A 22,341-nucleotide genomic window follows, 5' to 3' on the forward strand; every position below is an offset into this window, starting at 1 on the left:
AGCATGATGCTCTTTTCCTTCTATCTACGATACAAATATTTTGGCATTTGGAAACGATTTACAACAACTGTGTCAAATTGTAAGCTTGGAACTCAAACGTGTTAATAAGTGGTTCAAACTAAATAAATTATCATTAAATCTGAGTAAAAGCAAAATGATGATATTTGGAAACGTTAATTCAAATGCTCACGAAGCAATTGAGATAGAGGGTGTTGTTATAGAGTTGGTGCATGAAATCAAATTTCTAGGAGTTATTATAGATGATAAAATTACTTGGAACTCTCATATTAAATACTTAATCACTAAAATATCAAGAAGCATTGCAGTAATTGCAAAAGTAAAGCATATTTTAAACATCAAAGCTCTGCATACTTTATACTGTTCTCTAATCTTGCCCTATTTACATTATTGTTCTGTGGTATGGGGCAGGATATTTTTAATCTCTTACTGCTAAAGGAAACTAACTAAAGCAAAGACACAACTTAGTTTGTTATCATTCCGTTTGACAACTTATCTGATAAGGTTATAAAAAAAAACTCACTGCTACGAGTTTCTGTTGGTGTTGATTATTCATCGAACAAATATGTCGGCCAAAGACCTTGTTTTTTGTTTTGGTTTCTAGGTAGAAGTTGATCACATGCACGTAACCGGAATGTTTTCACACTTATGCTTGGTGTACGATGAACTTGACAGCACATCCTTGAGTCCAAATAGACGTTTGTGCCAAATTTCGTGAGATTTCCTCCTGGCGTTCCTGAGACATGGCCTTTAAGAGAATGGGACGGACGGACAGACAACCCCGATAAAGATAATGTGTCATTTGTGGTGTTGTTATTCAACCTATTCCTTAGCCCAGGTGTCTTCAACGTTTTTTAAGCCAAGGACCACTTAACTGAAAGAGGGACCGAGCAGGGACCCCCTACTACATATATTGCATAAAATTAAGTTGCATATTAAACTGGGCCTGCAATAATGTGTAGGGCAGCCTAAAGCCTTTATACTTTTTACTTTTTTTGTTGTTGCATAGAATACTAAGCTATTAAAATAATAAATGTTGGCATGACTTTATTAATCTTTTAATGTTACACAGTGGTAATCTGGCACAGTGAATCGTTAGGATGAACTGTATCTGTGGATGGCTACCTTGGTGACTATACCTTGCCTATTGGCCAGTAAGCCTATCATCAGTGAGGATTTATATTTGTTAATAATATGTTAATTTTAGAAAAAACTTGCCCCCCTGCATTGACTCTGATGACCCCCTAGGGGTCCCGGATCCCCTTTTGAAAATCTCTGCCTTAACCAAATATTGGTCACATTAAATTGCTGCATATGGACACGGATGATTGAAAAAACATGATGGACTCTTCAGAAGAGGTAATGATATTTCGCTCGATACAGAGAGAGTTTTATGAAGTGTCTTAATTAGCTTTTTATCGACTCATTTTGCAATGGCTTGAATGTAACGGATGTTTACGGTGTGGGGGTGCGTGGGATTTCCCCCTTTCTGGTATACATGTCACTGCCTCTGCTGAATTATTTTTTATCCCTGGTGGGGACAAAATGTATCCCCCACCTCAAAGTGATCATCCACTTCACCAATAGCCTAGACCATATATATATTAAATATTAGTAGCCTATTTTAAACAATGTAAAGCGCTGTAACGTGAACATGATCAAATCTGAGCGGCAGTTGCTGGTTGTATTTAGCTGCTACAGAGCTCCGGGACGCCGGCTACCAGCGGCAGTTGTTTAGCCGCCAAAGGTGGCTGTGAGCCGGCTACAGGCAGCGCCAGATGACGCTCCTTTCAGGGGCCGCGGAAGTTGAGTTTAACCAGAAAACGTGAGCATCATGCGGCGATGACAGCTAAATTTAGGCACCAAAATTAGGAAAATGATTGTGGTTTGGATTAAAACACTCGCACATAGTGAACTCTGCTCTCCGGCTTGAAGGCGCTGTGTTGTACGTTGACAGCATATTGTCCTAATTCATTTTGAGATTATTTTCTAGTGATTGGATATTGACATTGATAAATCAATGTTTTGGCATGGCTGGCTGAGTCATGCCAAAATCCATGTTATTGAAAGGGGGATTTAATTCTTGCATGTTTTGTTTTGTTGGGCATGATCAAAAAACATCTCCCCCAACCCTGCTTTCTGCACAAATTGCACCCTGCACGTACATAACTTGTTTCGTTTTTATGCATTTCTGACATGGCCACTTTAGATGTTATCGTTGGAAAAGAATCAGTGCGGGAAGGAACAGAGAGCCCAGATGTTACGCACATAACAAGGAAAGGTAAAGATGAAACACAGTGATAGAAATAGGGTGCAAGCAGCAACTCGTAAAAGATTAATAAAAATAATTCTGTTAATAATAATGCATCTAACAATGACATGATAACATTGGAAAAAAGGGCATGATAGCATTAAGCAAATATTATTACAAGCATGCAGGCAGAACATGAAGCAAGCAACACAAACAGCACATCATCACCTTCCTAAAATAATGGCCTAAGTAATTTTTTTGACAAACATGGTATTCTAAATCATCTCATTATGGTGCTGGCCACCTGTGGTAAAATTGCCTACATCCTCAGTTGAACAATTCGTGTGATTCTACACCTTTGGTATAATGGCCTATGTCAAGAGTGTGACTTAGGCCGTTTTATTTTGTCTAAGTCAAAAGACTGTGACTTAGGCAATTTTACAAGCTTTTCAAAATGTCAGCCGCTTCAAGAAGAACAAAAATCTACCACTCTATCACTGAAGTTATTTCCATGATTCAGTGCTCGTCCCCAATTGGTAAGTGATGAGATTTCTGCACATGTAAACTCACTGATTGTTAACATAGTTGAAGGTTTAAAATTGCCTAAGTCACAAAGGCATTTATTCCTCTCATGTTGCATACTTGACAGACATTGTTATTTGTATGTCAATAGTCATCTATTGTCAAAACATTTTTGAGTTAAATTATTAATAAATATATATTCAGTATTTGGTTCAGTTTTTTGTGTTTTCTGAAAAACATGAAAAAATGACTTAGGCCATTATTTTAAGAAGGTGACGACATGTAAAACAGCAGAGCTGCACAATAAACAACCACAATTGACAGTAAATGCAAGTGCAAACATGACACACAGACACACTTACATTGACAAGATGGCAGCAGGAGAAAGAACGTGTTTTTAGCGCTGACATTTGACTATTAATAAACCACTGTTTCAAATTTGAACCTTAATATCTGGTATATTCAATTCTCAAAGTCTAAATAAAGCTCATTTCGGCTATACTTTCTTCACTGTGCACACTGTTGAAATGTGACTGTATGTGTAACATCCCACTTTCCTATTTTGTCTTTGGTTGAGCATGATGCTCTTTTCCTTCTATCTCAGCTTTATAACATAACTAGCCTTTACAGGCTAAAACACTGATATGATACTGTAAAATCTAAAGAGTTTTGGTTTGAAACTGTGTAAAGCTATCTCTATTAAGAGTCTATTACCTGTTTCAGCCAACAATACCCGTTTAAATGACAGGAGCTCCTGTTGGCCACCTTACTGTATTTACCTGAGTAAAACAAGTTTCATTTTCACAACATTCATTTTCTAGTCATTTTGATGACTATATTTTGCAAACGACAAGTGGGCGTTAAACACTTCTATGCGTCGTTAGTTGTAGCCAAACATATTGTACCGTATATCAACCAGTTCTTACAAAAAGGGTTAGATGACAAAATGTTACAGACAGAAGAAATCGGAATCTGTATATTGCAAATATTATACAAATCATAATGCAGCAATACACCATTTGCACGTTTTCAAAATGAGTTGAATTGTTGAGTATTTTCTTTTCTGGCAATGTAAGATGTTCTTATATATTGTACAAATCTATAATGTGACAGTTAATGAATGGATTTCCTCTTGGAAAGACAAAAATTACTGGAACTGTTGGGTCTTTGTATATTATAGAGTGTGGTCTAGACCTACTCTATCTGTAAAGTGTCTTGAGATAACTCTCTTTATGATTTGATACTATAAATAAAATGTAATTGAATGTAATGTAATGACTGTGTGGGACATTTCAGAGGATATTTTTAATCTCGTACTGCTAAAGGAAACTAACTAAAGGAAAGACACAACTAAGTTTCTAATCATCCCGTGAGACAACTTATCTGATGAAGATAAAAAAAACTTCTTGCTACGAGTTTTACATTCTTTGATCTGTTGAACAAATATGTCAATGGGGTTAAGAATCAGCCAGAGCTCTGCTAAAAGGTGGGGTCTTAAGGCCAGGTTTAAAAGCATCCACAGTCTGTGTTGTCCTCAGGTGGTCATGCAGACCCTCCACAACACTGGGAGCAGCTAAGCAAAATCTCCCATAGTACGGCGCTTGGTCCTAGGGGGTTTCAGGAGATATGCTGAACCAGAACAGAGGGGACGCGCTGATGTTTGTGGGGATAGGAGTTCCTTGAGGTAGAGAGGGGCGTCACCATGGATGCACTGGTGGGTGAGAAGGGAAACCATGTACTCAATCCTGAGTGAGACCAGAAGCCGGTGGAGAGATTTGAGGATAGGGGTGATGTGGTTGTGTTCGCGCACCCTCATTAGGATCCCTACGCTAATGAGTGTTTCCATCCAGTGTTATAAAAAACATTAGAACATTGGTTCATGTGCATTATCATTAATTCACCAAGTCTGTTTTCGTTGCACTTTGCTTGTATTTATATATCAACTTTTCCACCTCAAAGTGCAAAACACACTTTACTAATATAGACAACTACAGACCAGATAATATATATATTTATACTCCCAAGAGGGTGATTCTTAATAATTCTGGTGCCCAGCTGACCTTTTATCTAGCTCTGCTGATAGGTCCAAATGTCCACATGACCAACACTTATGACAAGATAACTCCCAAAAATGATCTCATTTCATGTAGATATTCTTCCTCCACAGAAAATGAATCTTTGCAGTTTGGTAGAGTTGTTTTATATTGTATATCTATCAAACCATATTTCCACTTGTGCACAAGAAATATCCCAATCTATTGTCTAAAGCCATGCTCCCCAGAATATGAACCGTTTGTACGGTGGCCGGGAAGTGCAATGCAACATTACAAAGAATGAAACACTTTTACATTTTGGAAAACAAATTTACATTTTGGAAAACAAAATAACATTTTAGAAAACAAATTTACATTTTGGAAAACAAAATAACATTTTAGAAAACAAATTTACATTTTGGAAAACAAAATAACATTTTAGAAAACAAATTTACATTTTGGAAAACAAAATAACATTTTAGAAAACAAATTTACATTTTGGAAAACAAAATAACATTTTAGAAAACAAATTTACATTTTCGAAAACAAATTAACAAGATGCAAAACACTTTTACCAGTCCCGAAACAAATTTACAAATGACAGATTCTTCACGCGAAGGGAATGTACCACATACCGGAAGTGATGAGGTTTTGTATACATGTCGCCTTGACTACGGCAGTTATGGATCGAATGCATCAATAGAGCCGCCATCTTGGAACAGGGGAGGCACTGCCTTATATACTGTCTATGCGCCGTCCTTAATGCATCAGCGTCAATGTAGGCAAAGGTCTAACGGAAATAAAATCACTATAAATCGTCAAAATCTCATGCGATGTTCAAGTTTTTTTAAACAAAAAGACAAAGAGACTAATTAATGTGTTAATACAAAGAATATTTATTATAATCAGTTCACAGATATGAGTACAAACGGAAACTTCACCCTTCTGAACTAAGAGGTTCTGCTTCAAAGTGAAGTTTAAACAGACTGAAATGTCCAGGCTCACTCCCCCACTAATGATTCATTTATTTCTGCATGTATTTATTTATTTAACGAGACTTTTAAGTCGTGTTTTCGGTCCACAGTCCGAGTCCCGCCAGACTCCTTTAGGAAACCTGTGATTTAAACTTCAGCAGGCTGTGACAGTCCGCCGCTCCGTCAGTCCTGGATCTGATTCTCCCGGGCTTCCCTTTCCTCCAGCGGGCCCAGCAATACGGCCTGGGTCTCCAGCGCGGGTGCGTTGTCGTTTTTGGCTCCCAGGAATGGGCAGTGAGCTCCAGGTCCTGCAGCTGCAGACGGACTCAGCTGCCCCCCTGCTGTAGCTTCCCATCCGGCCGCCGGTACATACGTTCCCTGTTTTTCCAATGTTTCCGTCAGGTCCGTCATATATAAAACTCCAAACACCGACCACACGTAAAAGTCACCATAAACTTCATTCACGCCATATACACCTACTCACAACAACACAAATTGACTGGCGCTCACCAACAACACCTCATCACTTCCGGGTATGTGGTACATTCCCTTCCCGTGAAGAATCTGTCATTTGTAAATTTGTTTCGGGACTGGTAAAAGTGTTTTGCATCTTGTTAATTTGTTTTCTAAAATGTAAATTTGTTTTCGAAAATGTAAATTTGTTTTCTAAAATGTTATTTTGTTTTCCAAAATGTAAATTTGTTTTCTAAAACGTAAATTTGTTTTCGAAAATGTTATTTTGTTTTCCAAAATGTAAATTTGTTTTCTAAAACGTAAATTTGTTTTCGAAAATGTTATTTTGTTTTCCAAAATGTAAATTTGTTTTCTAAAATGTTATTTTGTTTTCCAAAATGTAAATTTGTTTTCTAAAATGTTATTTTGTTTTCCAAAATGTAAATTTGTTTTCCAAAATGTAAATTTGTCTCGAGCTTTGTAAAAGTGTTTCATTCTTTGTAATGTTGCATTGCACTTCCCGGCCACCGTACATTTGAGCTTTAAACTCCATCAGAACAAAGTTTCTATATTAAGTCCCACAACTGACAACTGGTGAGACAAGAGGACAAGTCTGACTTCTTTCACTTCACTTCTTCACTTTTATGTTAAGGGAGGTATTAAACACTGCACGCCTCTAGGAGAGGTTAGACTTTACTAAAGGTAATTTAACAAAATATGCTGCTGGTATTGGTGTTCCTAGGTTAATACATTCCTTTATCTCCTCCTCCACTCCAGAGGTGCTTGAGCACGTCTGTGTGTGGGTTGGAGCCCTCAGAGCAGGGGGAGGGGTTAGACGACGCCCTGAGGAGGTGCTAATGTTTTAACATTTCCAGCCCTGCCTTTAAGTAAAACAAACTTTCTTCACTGTATTATTGCTACTTTTACTTAAGTACTAGATCTGTGTACTTCTTCAATCAGTGCTCCCAACACACAGCAGATACAGAAACATTGGTATTACACAACGGCTACTGAATTGAGGTCAGTGCAGTTTGTTTTATTGTAGGCTTTGTAATTACTGCTCAAATACAAACTGTTCTCCAATTTTAATTGAGGTATTTGTGTTCCTGATGGGAGGGAGGTACAAACAGAAATATGGGCGGGCATGATGACAATGTAACCAAACCCTTTCTGCATATAACAGCATCCCTTCTTGACTGCATCATTCACAATACCAATCACAAAGAAAGGATGGAAGAAGAAAGAGACATGACACAGTAAGTACTCTAAATATTTACTTTTTATATAGAAGTTCCAGTTTATTGTTTTTGTTTCATTTGAAATAATGTGAAATAAGGTTGTTTGAACTGAATTGAAAATAATGACATAACAGCAAGCCATTCACTTTTATTTGATATTTGCCTGTAGTTGCAGTTGTTTATATGTTCATGTATATTTAACAAGGGAAATTAGCGATGCACTTTTTTAAACCAGAAAAAGTGATTTACCAAGCAGCATATACATGTATAGTGCATTATTTATAACACATTATGTAGTTAGCAGATAAAATGACAAGTAGTTTTGACAATTATCAATGATCAATTATTTCAACTTCTTCTCTGAAGAAATTTTTAACAACTTTTGTATCACATTTTAATTAATTATCTTTATTTTTATTTTTTATCTTACATTGCATTATAGTGTGTTATAAACTTTTTAGAATTGATACAATTGTGTTAATCATTTATTTAAAATGTATGCTTTCTATCTATCTATCTATCTATCTATCTATCTATCTATCTATCTATCTATCTATATAGATTATGTTATAATTACTTTAACATTTGTTGTTTGTACTGTACATTTATTGCATTTCTACTTCCTATCTCACTAGTTTTCCACCTACCTTCCTACTACCTGCCTTTAACATTCTTTGTCTTTATTCAGGAGGCCGTGGGATACCTGCAGGGAGGTTCCCGTCATTGAGGATGAACAGACGCCATGGAAGATGATCAAACTACTAAAGATCCTCTCTCTAGCTATCGTTGCAGTGTCTGTGTTTGGATTGGCCCTATGTAGCAAGGTTTGCTATTATTTATACATTTTTAGAAATGCAGGAATTTGAATTTGTGATTTGCATGAACTGTCTGCTCCAAAGACAGATCAACTTACTCAGTTGACCCATAGGATATCGGAGTTAATTCTGACACACAAATACATTTTGGTTCATTCCATAACTGGGAAATTATAGATTTGTTTCTGTCTAACTCAACTTATATCACAGTAATAACTCCCTGATTAAATGATAATCACCTTTTTTTTTTTTTTTGCTCTGTTCCAGAGTACGTTCCTACTCCTCATCACCTTGTCCAACGAAGGCACAAAAGTCCTTCCAGATAACATGAAACCCGTTGCTCTACTTTGTATCGGCTGTGCTCTCATCATCTCCAGTGTTTTTCTATTGTTGAAAAGTATTTGGAAGTCATGCTATAAAACATCAAAGCCGCCAAGAAAATCCACCATTGCCCTGGTAAGACAAGAGTCAACATTTCAAAGCTTTCTTTCATCAGATGCCAAAAAACAGAACCTGGCATGCATCCTGACTTTTTTTAATACTGCATTTTTAAATGATCATGATCATCTGCTTCTTCTTCAGGTCCTTCTCCTTGAGTTCCTGGCGGCTATGGGTGTAGCGATTCTAACCATAGTAGCAATGCCACACTTGGACATTGTGACCAACGTGACAATTCTGAATGGTGTAGCCATCCTCTCCGCGCTCCTACAGGTGATCACTCAGTGCTCCGCCAAAGAAAGGAACCGCTTCCTGCTGCCATCCATCTTTGCCTTCGTCCTCATTTTGCTGGGTTACGCCCTCTTCCTCTATCTATACATCACGAAGAATACTGCTGATATCAAGATGATCATTTGGGTGGGTCTGGCTGTTGGTGCGTCCTTCTTGGTGTCTTTCAACTGGTGGGAGGGCTACTTGAGACTTATCAGCAAGAATAGCAGCTCCCTATTCCTCGAGAACTTCTGTAAAGACTTGACAAAGTGCCAGAACATGCTAAACATCCTCACCAGCCTGCTCAGGATCGCTGTAACCGCCTGTGTGCTCGGAGCCTACGTCCCTCTGGCCAAAATGGACTGGAACATCGTGACCTCCATCCCGAGCCGTGAGACAAAAATTATAGCTATCATCATCGGGGTCCAGCTGATCTCATCTGCACTCTGCCACTGGTTTTCTTTGGTAGCCTGCAAGATGCACGCCCTGCGGCGATGCTTCATCCTGCCTTTGTACCTGGCCTCCCTGGCCGTGATGGTTCTGTTCGTCGTCCCCGTTATCGTTTACTATCAAGAGTACAGAACAAGTTTGAACGGGACTGCAATCAACTTCACAAGCTACTGCAATCAAGTTGTGGATGGAAGAAACCAAAGTCTAAATGGCAGTGTGTTCCCACAGCTGGTTTTGGATGTCACACACACTCTGTGCTTCCTGGACATGTCCAAGCTAGCTGACATTGGATTATTGACAGGTATTAATATAAAGCCTTGTATGAGTTACAATGCATTTTGTCACATATTAAAATGAACTGTCCATCCTCGGGCCACCACACCCTTTATGCCTTCATACTTTCATATCTTCATATCTACCTTATTACCATATCTTTATACCGGTCGGCCCCAGTGCTCAGGTGTATGCAGAAGCCATTTCTTCAAAGAAAGAAAATCCCCCCTCAAAAAATGTGGATCATGATTTATTTGGAATTAAAAGTATTATCAGTTAACCTTGCTATTTTGTTATTTAATACTGAATTCTTCTGGATACACTAAAAGCTTCATCATACGATATAGATTAAGATACTTTCCAAAATTGGAATTTTCATCTAATGTGTGTTAATCCTCCTTCAGGGTCGGCAGTATCCTGGTGGCTTGGCCTTCTGTTGGCCACCCTCCATCTGTGGTACCTAAATGTGGATCGTATCCAGAGGACCCAAGACCTGTTCATCAGGAGGCTTTATGAAGGAGCATTTATCGAACAGTCCCTGCTCCTCAACACCCGATTCGACATCCAGTCCAAAGACAGGAAAAAGAAGTAAGTGTGTGTATGAGTACTCCTCCATTGGACTTACATTGTCTCTTCGCCTAAAAGAAACTGCTATTTCTCAAATTTGCAAATCTTGTCATCAGGGTGGTTGATACGTTGATGGTGTATCTGTGTGCGACAATGTGGCACGAAACCTACGATGAGATGATGAACATCATTATCTCAATATTCAGGTGAGTTTTTTGTTTCATTGATCATCTTTCCAATTCTCTAACTCTATCTCTGTTAATTTCCTTGGGTAAATTGTTATTACACAGGGAAGGTAAAAAAAAAGGATTGTTGCTTAATTTTCTGCTGTCACAGGATTTTAGTTTAGTTTAGTTTGTGTTCTTGGCCTAGACAGTTTTAGCAGTGTACTTTTAACAACTGCAAAATTTACTGCATCACTGTGGATTTCCTCACATGTCCTCTTTATGTATCTTTGAACACTGCAGACTGGACAAGTACAGACCAAAGACAGATAAAAAGAACACTGATTTCACCTTCGAAACCCATATCTACTTTGATGACGCGTTCAATGAAGTCAAGGGGAGTCGTGGTCGTCACCTCAACGAATACGGACAGCACCTTGTGGAAATCCTCACAGAAGTTTATGGGTAAAAACCATTTTTACAGATGGTCTACTACAGTTACGGTGCATTTTAGTGTTAAGTATTTAAAAAATTCAGCCTAGTACAAATTACTATAAAAGTTCTCCCGTTCTCTGTCGTCAGCATCTTCACAAACATCGACAAAAAGTTCTTCCATAAGAAGCTGCAGATCCCTGATCAGAAGATAATAAGAACGCCGTACGGAGGACGTCTGGTGGTCACCATGCCTCATGGGAACATTATCGTGGTTCACTTCAAGGATAAAGAACTCATCCGCCACAAGAAGAGATGGTCACAGGTAGGAAAATAATGACTTGTAGACCCCAGAAGGGTCAGTCACATGGACCTTTTACAGTTCACATTGGGTCACATTGGAAAATTTTTACGACTCTTACTGTAGTTTTGTTAATTCTTATTTCTTATTTTCCAGGTCATGTACCTTTACTATCTTCTGGGCTGGAAACTCATGAACAAATATTACGCACGCTGGCAGAGTGGAGAGAACGAGGCTGATTTGAAAGCAGAAATTAAGGTGAGATAAGAGAAACATCTAAACCTTTTGTGGATTTTTTTTCTAATGAGCTCAAACTTGTTTCTACAGTAGTATTAAATACAACCTAAATGTAAAGGCGAAACAAATTGCGCATGTTCCTCCAGAAAGAAAAGCACAACACCTACCTCCTGGCTTTAGATGGGGACACAGACTTCCAGCCGGCTGCTGTGATGCTCCTCATCGATCGTCTGAAAATGTACCCAAGTGTCGGAGCAGCGTGTGGCAGGATTCATCCCACAGGCTCAGGTTAGCACATTGCACAATTAAGATAAAGGAGACAAAGTATCATTTATTTGTGGTGTTCAGCTCTACGATCCACCACTGAAGCTGAAAGCCAACAGTGACTAGCACTGAACAAGTAATTTTTTTGAGATTTACAATCCCTCTGTTTTTCCTTTGCAGGTCCCGCAGTGTGGTTCCAGAAGTTTGAGTACGCTGTTAGTCATTGGCTGCAAAAGACAGCGGAGCATGTCATTGGCTGTGTACTTTGCAGCCCCGGCTGCTTCAGTCTGTTCAGAGCAGCGGCGCTGATGGACGACAACGTGATGAAGAAATACTCCACCAAGTCCATGGAGGCGAGCCAATACATCCAGTACGATCAAGGTAACATGTTTGATTTGGACTTCCTGCTTTCAATAAGTCTTCAATAAATCATTCTCCCCTCCTCCTCTCAAATCAATTTTCTGCTTTCTGCAGGTGAGGACCGCTGGCTGTGTACTCTGCTGCTGAAACAAGGATGGAGAGTCGAGTACAACGCAGCAGCTGACGCTTACACCAATGCACCGGAGGACTTCGGTGAACTCTACAACCAGGTGAGCGCCGCAGCTGATCAGAACCTTTACACTAATATTATAAGGGCGAAGAAATACCCACAATGATAAGGCAATTCATCCACAAATGTGAATCTCTTTGCGTACAAGTTGTCATTAAGTGTAAAATCACATCACATGCTAATGATTACTATCTTCAGCGTCGGCGTTGGGGACCGTCCACAATGGCCAACGTGGTGGATCTCTTGGGCTCAAGCAGCACAATTTCCAAGAGAAACCGTAGCATGTCCAAGCCTTACATGTTCTACCAGCTCTTTGCCATCGCCTCATCCATCCTGGCCCCTGCCACCATCTGCCTTATGGTTGCAGGTTGGTGTTTAGTGTTTTAGGACATAATGTCTTTATACTTTTGAGATTGGACTGGACTTCACTGGATTTATGATCGTTTTAAGAATGTTTCAATTATATTTGAATAAATGCAAAAATAAAATGTGCCTCTTTTTTTGGCCTCCAGGTAGTTTTAACTTCCTCTTTAACATGGATGCCAGCGGTGCCCTGGTCCTGGCTGTGATACCTCCTATCATCTTCCTTATTCTATGCTTTAAACTAAAGTCCGACACTCAGATTAAAATTGCAGGACTCCTGAGTATCATGTATGCATTCCTCATGTTGGTGGTGACGTTGTCCATTATCGGTAAGTTCCAGTAACGTAGGTATAACTTTATGCAGACATATGTGCAGTGACTGTATTTGGACTTTGTAAAATACTTTTTAGAAGAACTGCTTTAAGCTGATTCAATCCTAATAAGTCTCTTTACCTTTATCTTTCTTCAGGCTCAATGGTGAAAGAAAACACTATCCTGACACCCAGCAGCATTTTCGTCATTTCCATTTCCGCCATTTACATCATCACAGCAATAATGCATCCTCAGGAAAGCCATCTGATCTTCCACGGCTTAATCTACATCCTCGCCATCCCAAGCGCATACCTCCTGCTCTCCATCTACTCCTTGGTCAACATGAACAACGTTTCCTGGGGCACCCGGGAGACAAAACCTGCTGCTGGAGCTGCCACACCAGAGCCTTCCACCCCCCAAACAAGAACCCAGCAAGGTATATACCAGGTTGACACTAAAAAGAGTTTATTGTAACGTGACTCCGAATGCAACACAAGGTCTGTATGATTGTGTGTGCTGACTGAACTGAAGTTGGTCTTCACCTTTACAGCCAAAAGCGCATGCCAGCGGTTCTTCTCGTGGGCCAAATGTTGTAAAAAGTCCAACCAGAGATCTGGAGACGGGCATCACGCTGTCAGCCAGGCAGTCCTGAGCCCAGAGTCCACACAGGCTGAACAGCCAGAACTCCTGCCCCAAAACACTATTGTTGAGAGCACAAGTTTTGCAGAGGAACAACAGAGGTGAGTCCTAAAGGTGGAACATCAATTGAAATTTAATGTGCCAGATTTACAAAGTGTGATATTATACTAATGATTTTTCTGATTGTGTTTTAAGGCAAGCGGAGCCTGTTTTCGACTTTCCTACCCAATGTGAGTCCAAACTATTTAGCAAAAGTCTAAATGTCAGCATGTTTCTTTGCAAGAAAATTCCAGCTCATTTCAAATGGGATGTTATCTAATAGCCTTCTGTCTTGCTCTTCACTCCAGGTTGGGTGACACAACTACAGAATGTGTCCAATAGCATGCAGCTGCAGGAGGACTCACTCGACAAGGTGTGTATGTCTCATTTTATCAGGTTAGTGTGATCAACTGCATCGGAATCACATTATCAAAGTGATGCTCAGCATATTCAGTTTCCCAATGCTGGTAAAAACAGACCTCAACATGACATTGAAGCATTTGCAGTTTTAAGTAATTTTTTGTTATGTGCCGTGTCTAAACATGCACAAATAACAGAATAAATAATTGAAATGGGTTTCTGTGTTTTTCTGCAGGAGGAGGAGGAGTTCTGGATAGATCTTCAGAAAAAGTACTTGGAACCTCTGCCGGACGATAAAGTGAGACAGCAAAAGATTAAGAATGACCTGCGAGAGCTGAGAAACAAGGTAGGTGTGGGGAGCTGAACTACAGTACATATTTAACAGGAAACAACTGCGCAATTTAACGTAAATTAATCCTATCTTTCTTAATACACACAGATAAACTTTGCCTACTTCATGATGAATGCCCTGTGGCTGGTGGCGACATTTACCCTCCAGATCTCCGGGACCGTCTCTATCACGATCCCCATACTCGACTTCAACCTCAAGCCCACCGGAAAAAACATACAAATCGACCCCATTGGCTTCATGTTCATTCTGGGATTTGCGACAATGGTTGGAATCCAGTTCCTTACAATGTTCTACCACAGGTGAGCACCTACATCAAATGATTTTGTTTCTCGTCCACAGGGTTTGGAATTTAATGTTGTTCATAATGTCCATTCATCTTTTTTCAATAAAAAATCTAACTTGTTCTGTTTTTTTATTATCTAGAATCTACACTCTGATCCATTATGTGGCCTTTCTGGACACAGAGCCCAAAGAGGAAAAAAATGAACTAAAAGAAGCATACCTTTCAGGCAAAAAGGTATTTACAACTATTCTTGTTGTTAGATCTACTACTGTAACTACTAATACTACAGCAGCTACTCAGACTGCTACTGCTGCTTTTTCTTCTACTAGTGTTGCCTCTTAATACGCCTGCTGCTGCTGCTAACGTAGTAGTAGTAGTAGATAACTTTATTGTCCCGGTGGGGCAGTTGGGTTTGCGGAACAATCGCAAGGCACTTTATAACAAGACATCAGACATATGATACAAACAAATAATTATTATATCAGACACCGACAAACAAAACATGAATATACATCACACACTACAATACACTATACACCCTTGGGTATGGTCAGACCAGCTGGACGACTAGCTTATTCTGACTGATTTAAGGCTTTTATGGCTCTATTGCTTTCTGATTGTCTTTTTCTGAGACTCAGTGGCATTTCCGAACCAGCAGATAATACAGCAAGTTAAAACACTTTCAATAAAAGCAGTATAAAACATTTGGAGCATTTTGTTATTGACATTAAAAACAAGCAGTTTACTGTGTCTTAGTCTGCAAAAGATCAGTCCAAGAGTCCCAGTAACAAGAGTAACTTGCAATAATACTACAATTATCGATATTCAATCAATATTTCTTTATTCTTTGTTTATTGGAAGGGTACAAAGTAGCCTTCTACATTGGACAAAACTTTGTTGAGAACACTTTGTGAGGAAACTCTGGGGTTGTGCACAGCAATAAATATCGTAAACAGCATTTTAACATCATGACAAGTCCAAACGCCAATGATGAGTAGGATCACTACGTACAGTATGCTGACAGGACAGAACACTTAATTGCCGTCAAAAATTATATTCCTTTAATTGATGAAGCCAGTAGATGCTGTATGTACTGTTGCACTAACCACACCCTTCTGCTACTGTTGTTAAGATAAGAACAATAGTTTAGTCACCTGGAGACTAAACACAAGGAGTGTCCCAGGTGTGGTGGCATTTAAGTGAGCTGATGTTCCTTTTATCTCCTTCCAGGTCGACTCTGTCTCCAACGGCGACTCCGTCATCGAATCCAGCTCCCTGGAGGACTCTGAATCTGATGAGTTTGATAACAGTGATGACGAGGATTCTATCTACATGTAACAGACGTCATGAGGTGTAAACATAGACTCTGTGCACAACACTTTTTAGCACTTTGAAATATCCAATGTATGTGAGCTTTTACCAAAAATGTCTTTATTATGTATATTAATTTATGTTTACATCTAGGCATGTGCAATTTATTTATAAAAAGCTGTTATTGAAATAGGGTTTGTCACACAGTGCTTTGCTGAAAACCAAGTGATGCATATTCTAATTGAAATAGTGTGTGTGAGTATGTGTGTTGAGTGCAAATGAAAGTGCCAGACAGCATCAGGTCGATAAATACAAGATTGGTAATACTGTTTATGGATCTGAAGTTATGTTATATTGTAAAGATTTTTTTTGTGTGTAACCTCAGTGTTTAATACACTATAATGTGAAGAGGAATGAATGAGGTTTAGACACAGAACGGGTAATGTGAAGAGGAATGACACTGCATCTGCTGTTATAGGCAGACTAGTGTTCTTTTAATGGTTACAAAACAAGTCTGAGAAATCTGGTCAGAAGTTGGGGAGATCATCACTTAACTACAAAGACAGAAGAAAATTATACTTTAAATTTACTTTTTTTCAGTTTGACTGGAATGTTATCTTAATTGCACTAGATATAATAAATAACTAAAGGTTTTTCTCTGAGGGATAAAAAAATAAGCTGCTGGTGAAGTTACAGTATGTGGCCATAAAAACTAACAATGATCATGATGTTTATTTATATTTATTTTTGAATGAAGTAGAAATAAGTTATGCCTAACCAAAATAAAATTCTGTGTAATTTTAGAGTTGTCTGTTTGTGGCTGTTTTGTTTTTGTTGCTGTTTCTCAATAAAGCACTTTGTAATAATAGGATTGGTATTTTTTTCACATTAGACTCACATTAGTGTGGACACGCTCTAATTCTAACTTCATCAGGCTGTGTAACTTGTAAGACTGGAATAAGTTAAGTTCATTAGATAAAAACGTGTTATGTTACTGCTTCCTCTAGTCCAGCCACTTCAAGGTGCCTATTATCTTTAATCACTCTTGTCTATTTACGACTGTTGATGACTACGCCTGTATGCAGTTATAAAACACACAGTATGTATAATTATAATGTTTTGTCTCACACACACCCATTTGTACTTGTTTGAACATGTTTGGCCCAACTAAATGTGAATTCAGCAATAGTTAAAGCTATAGTGCGTAGTTTCTGTCGCACCCATAAAGAATTCTAAGTAATGACAACAAAACTGTTGGCGCGTCCACATGATACATGATACACATGATTCTGTGATCGCGAAAAAAAAAAAAAAATGATAGCGAAAATTGCCGGACGACACAATCTTCTGATTATAGCCATACTGAGAAATACAGAGAGAGATGTTTGGATCTGATAGTCTTAAGGGTGAGGCTATTTGCACCCCTGGTACAATTAGCAGTGTATGCTATTTGTACCCTGGTGCAATTAGAAGTGCTATTCGTACCCTGGTGAAATTAGAAATGAATGCTATTCGTACCCCGCTGGTGCACACAGCAATGTGTTCTATTAATACCCCGTCTGGTACAAATATCAATGTATGCTATTTGCACCCCTGTGCATTTACAGTACCTTGGCATATAGTTACACACAGTTATCCATACTACTCATGTATTAGGCCTACACCTTTTTGGAATATTATCGCCCTGACATTCTTACCCTAACCATAACCAATCCCACTCCTGTTGCCTAAACCTAACCAACCCAACCAGAGCAGGCATATTCATGAGTCTTCCCCTACCACCCTACAAAAAAAATAATAAAATTTCGCGTTCGCAGGCCCTGACTTGCGCAAATTGCATGCAAATTATCCAATCCAAAATTTTAAAAATAAGATTGCCTCACAGTGGCATCAAACTCCAAACTCCCATACCAAAGGTAAGCGTACTAAACACTCACCTAGCAGTTCTTACAGAACCTTGTTTAACTGTTTACCACTTGATTTCTTCAAGCCTCGGTTGCTAGGTAACGGTACTGTATACAAAAAAGAGGTACTAGCTAACAAACTAACGGTTGTATGCTTTCACTGAAGACAGAAAGCGCAACTGTAGTATCCATTTTCCGCTAGAAATTCAATTGTTATAAACTTTAGAGACAAAACTTTGCCAGTTTTTGCGGTCATGAAAGATGAACGTCCGCCATGATTTCGGTGCACGCGACCAACGTGTGAATAGCTCAGCTGTGTGGCCGAGGCTATTCATACCGGGGATGCAAATAGACACTCCGTAGTCTTAATTAGCTTTGTAGCAACTCATTTGGCAATGGCTTGAACACTGTAAGAAATGATTCTGTGGTCATGTAGATTTGAATTATTATTATTAGGTAAAAAAAATATTCAATATGATTGTTTTTTTTGATTTTGAGGCAAATAATTAAATTTCAAATAAAAATGTTTGGAATAAAATCCACCCATTGTAGTTAAATAAAACATAAGCATTATATTTATCTAATCCCAAATAGAGAGAATATTGAGTTAATTCAAATTAATGTAATCAGTCAAATTTTAATTGAAAAGCACTTCCTGTCAACCTAGCTAGCTAGCAGCTATAATGTTACCCAGCATGCCGTTTGGCTGTGTAAATTTGTAAATGTAAAATTATTAGTGTTAGAAATTGTTAAAGTCACAAATAGTTGTGTGCTATGGTGTTTTATCCTGTTAAAGAGAGTTAGTTGTGGGTTATTAATTTAATATATATATATATATAAAAAAAAATTATGTATAGGCCTATATATATAAAGTTACAACCATGAGTGAGAAGGGTACGAAGTTAACAGGGCTCCCGTTCTGAAGTCACTCGCAGATTAATTTGGCTGTAGTGTTATCTGCGGCGATGCACCGGTGTTACGGTATATGAAAAATTCCTATCAAATGGGAAATTAACACCGGTATACTATAATGCCCAGCACTACTACAATGGATTGAAAGCACAAAATTAATTCATTGCATTGATTGAATTCAAATCAATGTGCAGATTAATGAAGATGATTATATCATTGATATGTAGAATTAAATTAATTTTTTTTAGTACTATTTACACATTAGGGAGTTTATGTTTTTCAAATCAACTCAATATTTTTGTTTAGGTTATAATTAATTGTGTAATGTTTTCTATTTGAATCTACTCATATTAAATGGATAACTATTAAGGGTCTCATTTAATTAATATTTACTCAATACCAAACCATGTGAAATTTAATTAATAATATTGCTTGTAATCTGTTGCCTCATTTTTATTGAGTAGATATGGTGTATTTTTTCTTACAGTGAATATAACGGACATTCATTAATATCCAAAAGTTACGCACTAAAGCTTTAATTCTAAAATGTTATGATGTGCAAATAAAAGATCACGTAGTAAAAAAGCTGTAAATGTATGTTAGCCTATTCTATTTATCTATTTTGACTATTATTTTCAGTGAATACATTAATTTATGTTGGTTTTTGTTTTTGTTTTTACCAGTTTATTTAATTCACCTTATCTGGTTGGAGGCCCTTTTGCCTTCAGACCTGCTTTCATTCTTCGTGTCATAGATTGCTGGATTCCTCAGAGATATTCGTTCATATTGACATGAAAGCATCCCACAGTTGCTGCAGATTTGTAGGCTTCACATCCATGATGTGAATCTCCCGTTCCACCACATCCAAAGGTGATCTATTGGATTGACATCTGGATATATTTGTATTTTATTCACAGTAACTGTTCTTTGTAATGTGTTGTATTTCGTCCCTAATGAAGGCATGAGTGCTGCTGGAATCTCTTCACAGTGCCACTTTCTTGTAAGGCATACTCTAATAAAGGGTTAAAAAGTTGTAACTAAAGGCTTTAGTAAGAGCTAATAAAAGAGGCTTTTAGATCAGATGTAAGCCTTTTATGAGAAGCTTTGGGTAACCATGTTATGAATAATTCTTTGGCTGCTGTGTATCCTCCCCAGAATTTAATTCATCAGCCATTTATAAAAAACATGGCATTTTTCAACTTTTTGTTGCTGTGTTTTGTTGGACTGTTGGTGTGGAGGAACACTTAATAAATTACCTTTATATCTACGTTCATAAGCAGATGGCCTATTATTAAGTAAGATGGAGTAACCAGTGACATTTCGATTTGGTTGGATAATTGAATACCAGTTTGGTCTGTTTGACTTGGTGATAAAAGATCAAACCCTCATAAATGAAACTAAAGCAGGGACATTTTTGGTTAAGATTAATTAGCTGGGGCACCTGGGTAAGTCACCTGGTAGAGCATGCGCCCTTAAATAGAGGTTTACTACTCGACGCAGTGACTGCGGGTTTGACTCCGACCTACGGCCATTTGCTGCATGTCATTCCCCCCTCTCTCCCTTCATGTCTTCAGCTGTCCTGTGCAAATAAAGGCCTAAAATGCCCGCAAAAACATTTATTAGCTGATTTTTATTTTAAGGACTGATCAACACACAGTTGATCAGTCAACAGTTGAAAGATTAATTACAATAAAATGCTTCATAAAACAGATGTCAGATGAAAGATGACGTTTGGTTGAGACTAAAGGTGGGAAACAGCTACATTTAAGAAGACATGGACCCTATTTAGGAGGGCTGGGTGGTTCACTCAGGCAGACCTGTGTTTGTGTCCCGTGCATGAAAGTCAGCTTTTGTAACTTTTATTACATTGATTAGTTTACTTACGTTCGTAACTTAATTTACGTAACAAACTTACTTATTTTAACCCAAACCACAATCTTTTCCTAAACTTAACCATGTCGTTTTGTTTGAATTCATACTGCAAACAACATTGCAACTCCTGTTCTGATGCACAGTCACAGTTTTTGAGAACACTGTGAATTGGTGGTTAAGATATGCGTATAGGTGAAGCTATGCAAATCATAATCTGAAGTAGGACATAAACAAGACTATGGCAAGGGCTGCGAGAGTGTGAGTTTATTAGTTGTTGCAGAGGGGCTGTACTCTGCATAGAAAGGGATACATTTTAAAAGTTCAATGTCATTTACATTTACCTTATTATGTGGCAGTATAGGTGGTAACCACTTTCCTGACCCGGTCTCAGTGGTATAGCAGATTTTTTTAATTTTATTTTTAAAGATTACATACAGTAAGAAGCTGCATACAACTTCTTGAGATGCCATATTAAAGATGAGGTTTGGTGACATATGGTTGGGACTAAAGGTGACTATAAACTAAGATAACACAGATTGATTTTGGATAGGTGACAATGTCTTTACAAACCACACAAAGCTGGTAAACCACACCATGTAAGGACAAACTGATGCCTTGTAATCTATTATCTTCGGGAGATACTTTAGCTAATACTTCAGCTTTTGTGTGAGCGAACTTTATATAACACATAAACGGCGTATCACACAACAGGAAGATGTATAATGTACGCCCATTGAGCATTTCCAAAAATGTAATTCCTTAATATGTGTCACAGTCATTTTAGAGCGTGCCTCTGCAGTGTCCCACACCCTCATATAGCACGTCTCCTAATCCTAACTAAGACTCTTACATACACAACCATTAACTTGGCCGTTTGGGCGGGCGGAATTCTTGAACTTTATATAACAAATAATTGGCAAATCACTCAAATGAGGGTGTTGTCATGCGTGCATCAAGCTGAGTGTATATTGAAGATAAATGTAGCTGAATAACTGAAAGATGCCACTAGAGAGCGGCAACAGCACACGAGAGAAAGGAAACACTTTCATTACAGCCCCATGCACAAGACTGACACACACATGTTGGTGTCTTAGAGAACCCGACAAGATATTTCTGCTTTTATGCCCTGATACATTAACAATAAAACTGAAGGTGCCTTGGGTTGTAAGTTGTTTGTCTTCACTATGCCACAACAAATCAAAATGATGCATTCATACGGACACCGTGTGTCATCAAAAACACCAGAACATCAGTTTTAACCTTGCAGAGCTTGTTAAATTACCACAAACTGAATCAAATCCAGTTTAGAAAAAGATCACAACAAAACCTGAGATTATTTCTTCACAAGGCAATAATTGGTTCGGAGGTGAATTGCATCTCTAATCTGCTTCTCTGCAAAACCTCCAAACGGCTCAGGTCATCTGGGAGATGACCTGAGCAGAGAACAAGCTTCCATTTTCCATAAATCACAAATCTGAAACAAACTTTGAAAGGGAGTCTACTCTGTAAATTTGTATGGCTTTTTATTTCTGCCCATCCAGCCTGGTCTCACAGAATTCTGTGAAATGATCACAAACTGTTGACAGCGCATTACGTGGTGGTGGGACTGAATGTGTGAAAATTCTGTGTGGCCACCACGGAAAACAATGCCAAAGTAAAGTCAGTGAGAAGATGGCATAGCATTAAGAGCGACAACGGCAGCGAGCAGTATGAAAGCCCGAAAATCCGTGTAAGTAGGTTAGTT

The 22,341-nt window shown here is 38.4% G+C and overlaps 1 protein-coding gene across 1 annotated transcript; it reads left to right on the top strand.

The window, feature by feature from the left end:
- Positions 1-7,246: 7,246 nt before the first annotated feature.
- LOC120571333 (chitin synthase chs-2-like) lies at positions 7,247-16,712 on the top strand. Its single transcript, XM_039820218.1, has 23 exons — positions 7,247-7,271; positions 7,435-7,507; positions 8,178-8,313; positions 8,572-8,760; positions 8,887-9,763; positions 10,140-10,323; positions 10,419-10,508; positions 10,770-10,931; positions 11,049-11,223; positions 11,356-11,457; positions 11,583-11,724; positions 11,881-12,081; positions 12,175-12,290; positions 12,449-12,617; positions 12,763-12,942; positions 13,083-13,361; positions 13,476-13,665; positions 13,760-13,794; positions 13,912-13,976; positions 14,199-14,309; positions 14,403-14,614; positions 14,739-14,832; positions 15,829-16,712. The coding sequence occupies exons 2-23, from the start codon at positions 7,482-7,484 to the stop codon at positions 15,934-15,936; spliced, it is 3,843 nt and encodes a 1,280-aa protein (XP_039676152.1). The 5' UTR covers positions 7,247-7,271; positions 7,435-7,481; the 3' UTR covers positions 15,937-16,712.
- The last annotated feature ends 5,629 nt before the right edge of the window (positions 16,713-22,341 follow it).

This window comes from Perca fluviatilis, chromosome 13 (assembly GCF_010015445.1).
Source record: "Perca fluviatilis chromosome 13, GENO_Pfluv_1.0, whole genome shotgun sequence".
Lineage (NCBI taxonomy): Eukaryota > Metazoa > Chordata > Actinopteri > Perciformes > Percidae > Perca > Perca fluviatilis.

Coding starts and splice junctions, on each gene's coding strand:
- LOC120571333 (XM_039820218.1), top strand. CDS start 7,482: ATGGAAGAAGAAAGAGACATGACACA. Junction 12,943..13,082: donor GGTGACGTTGTCCATTATCG/GTAAGTTCCAGT, acceptor ATCTTTCTTCAG/GCTCAATGGTGAAAGAAAAC. Junction 14,310..14,402: donor TGCGAGAGCTGAGAAACAAG/GTAGGTGTGGGG, acceptor TAATACACACAG/ATAAACTTTGCCTACTTCAT.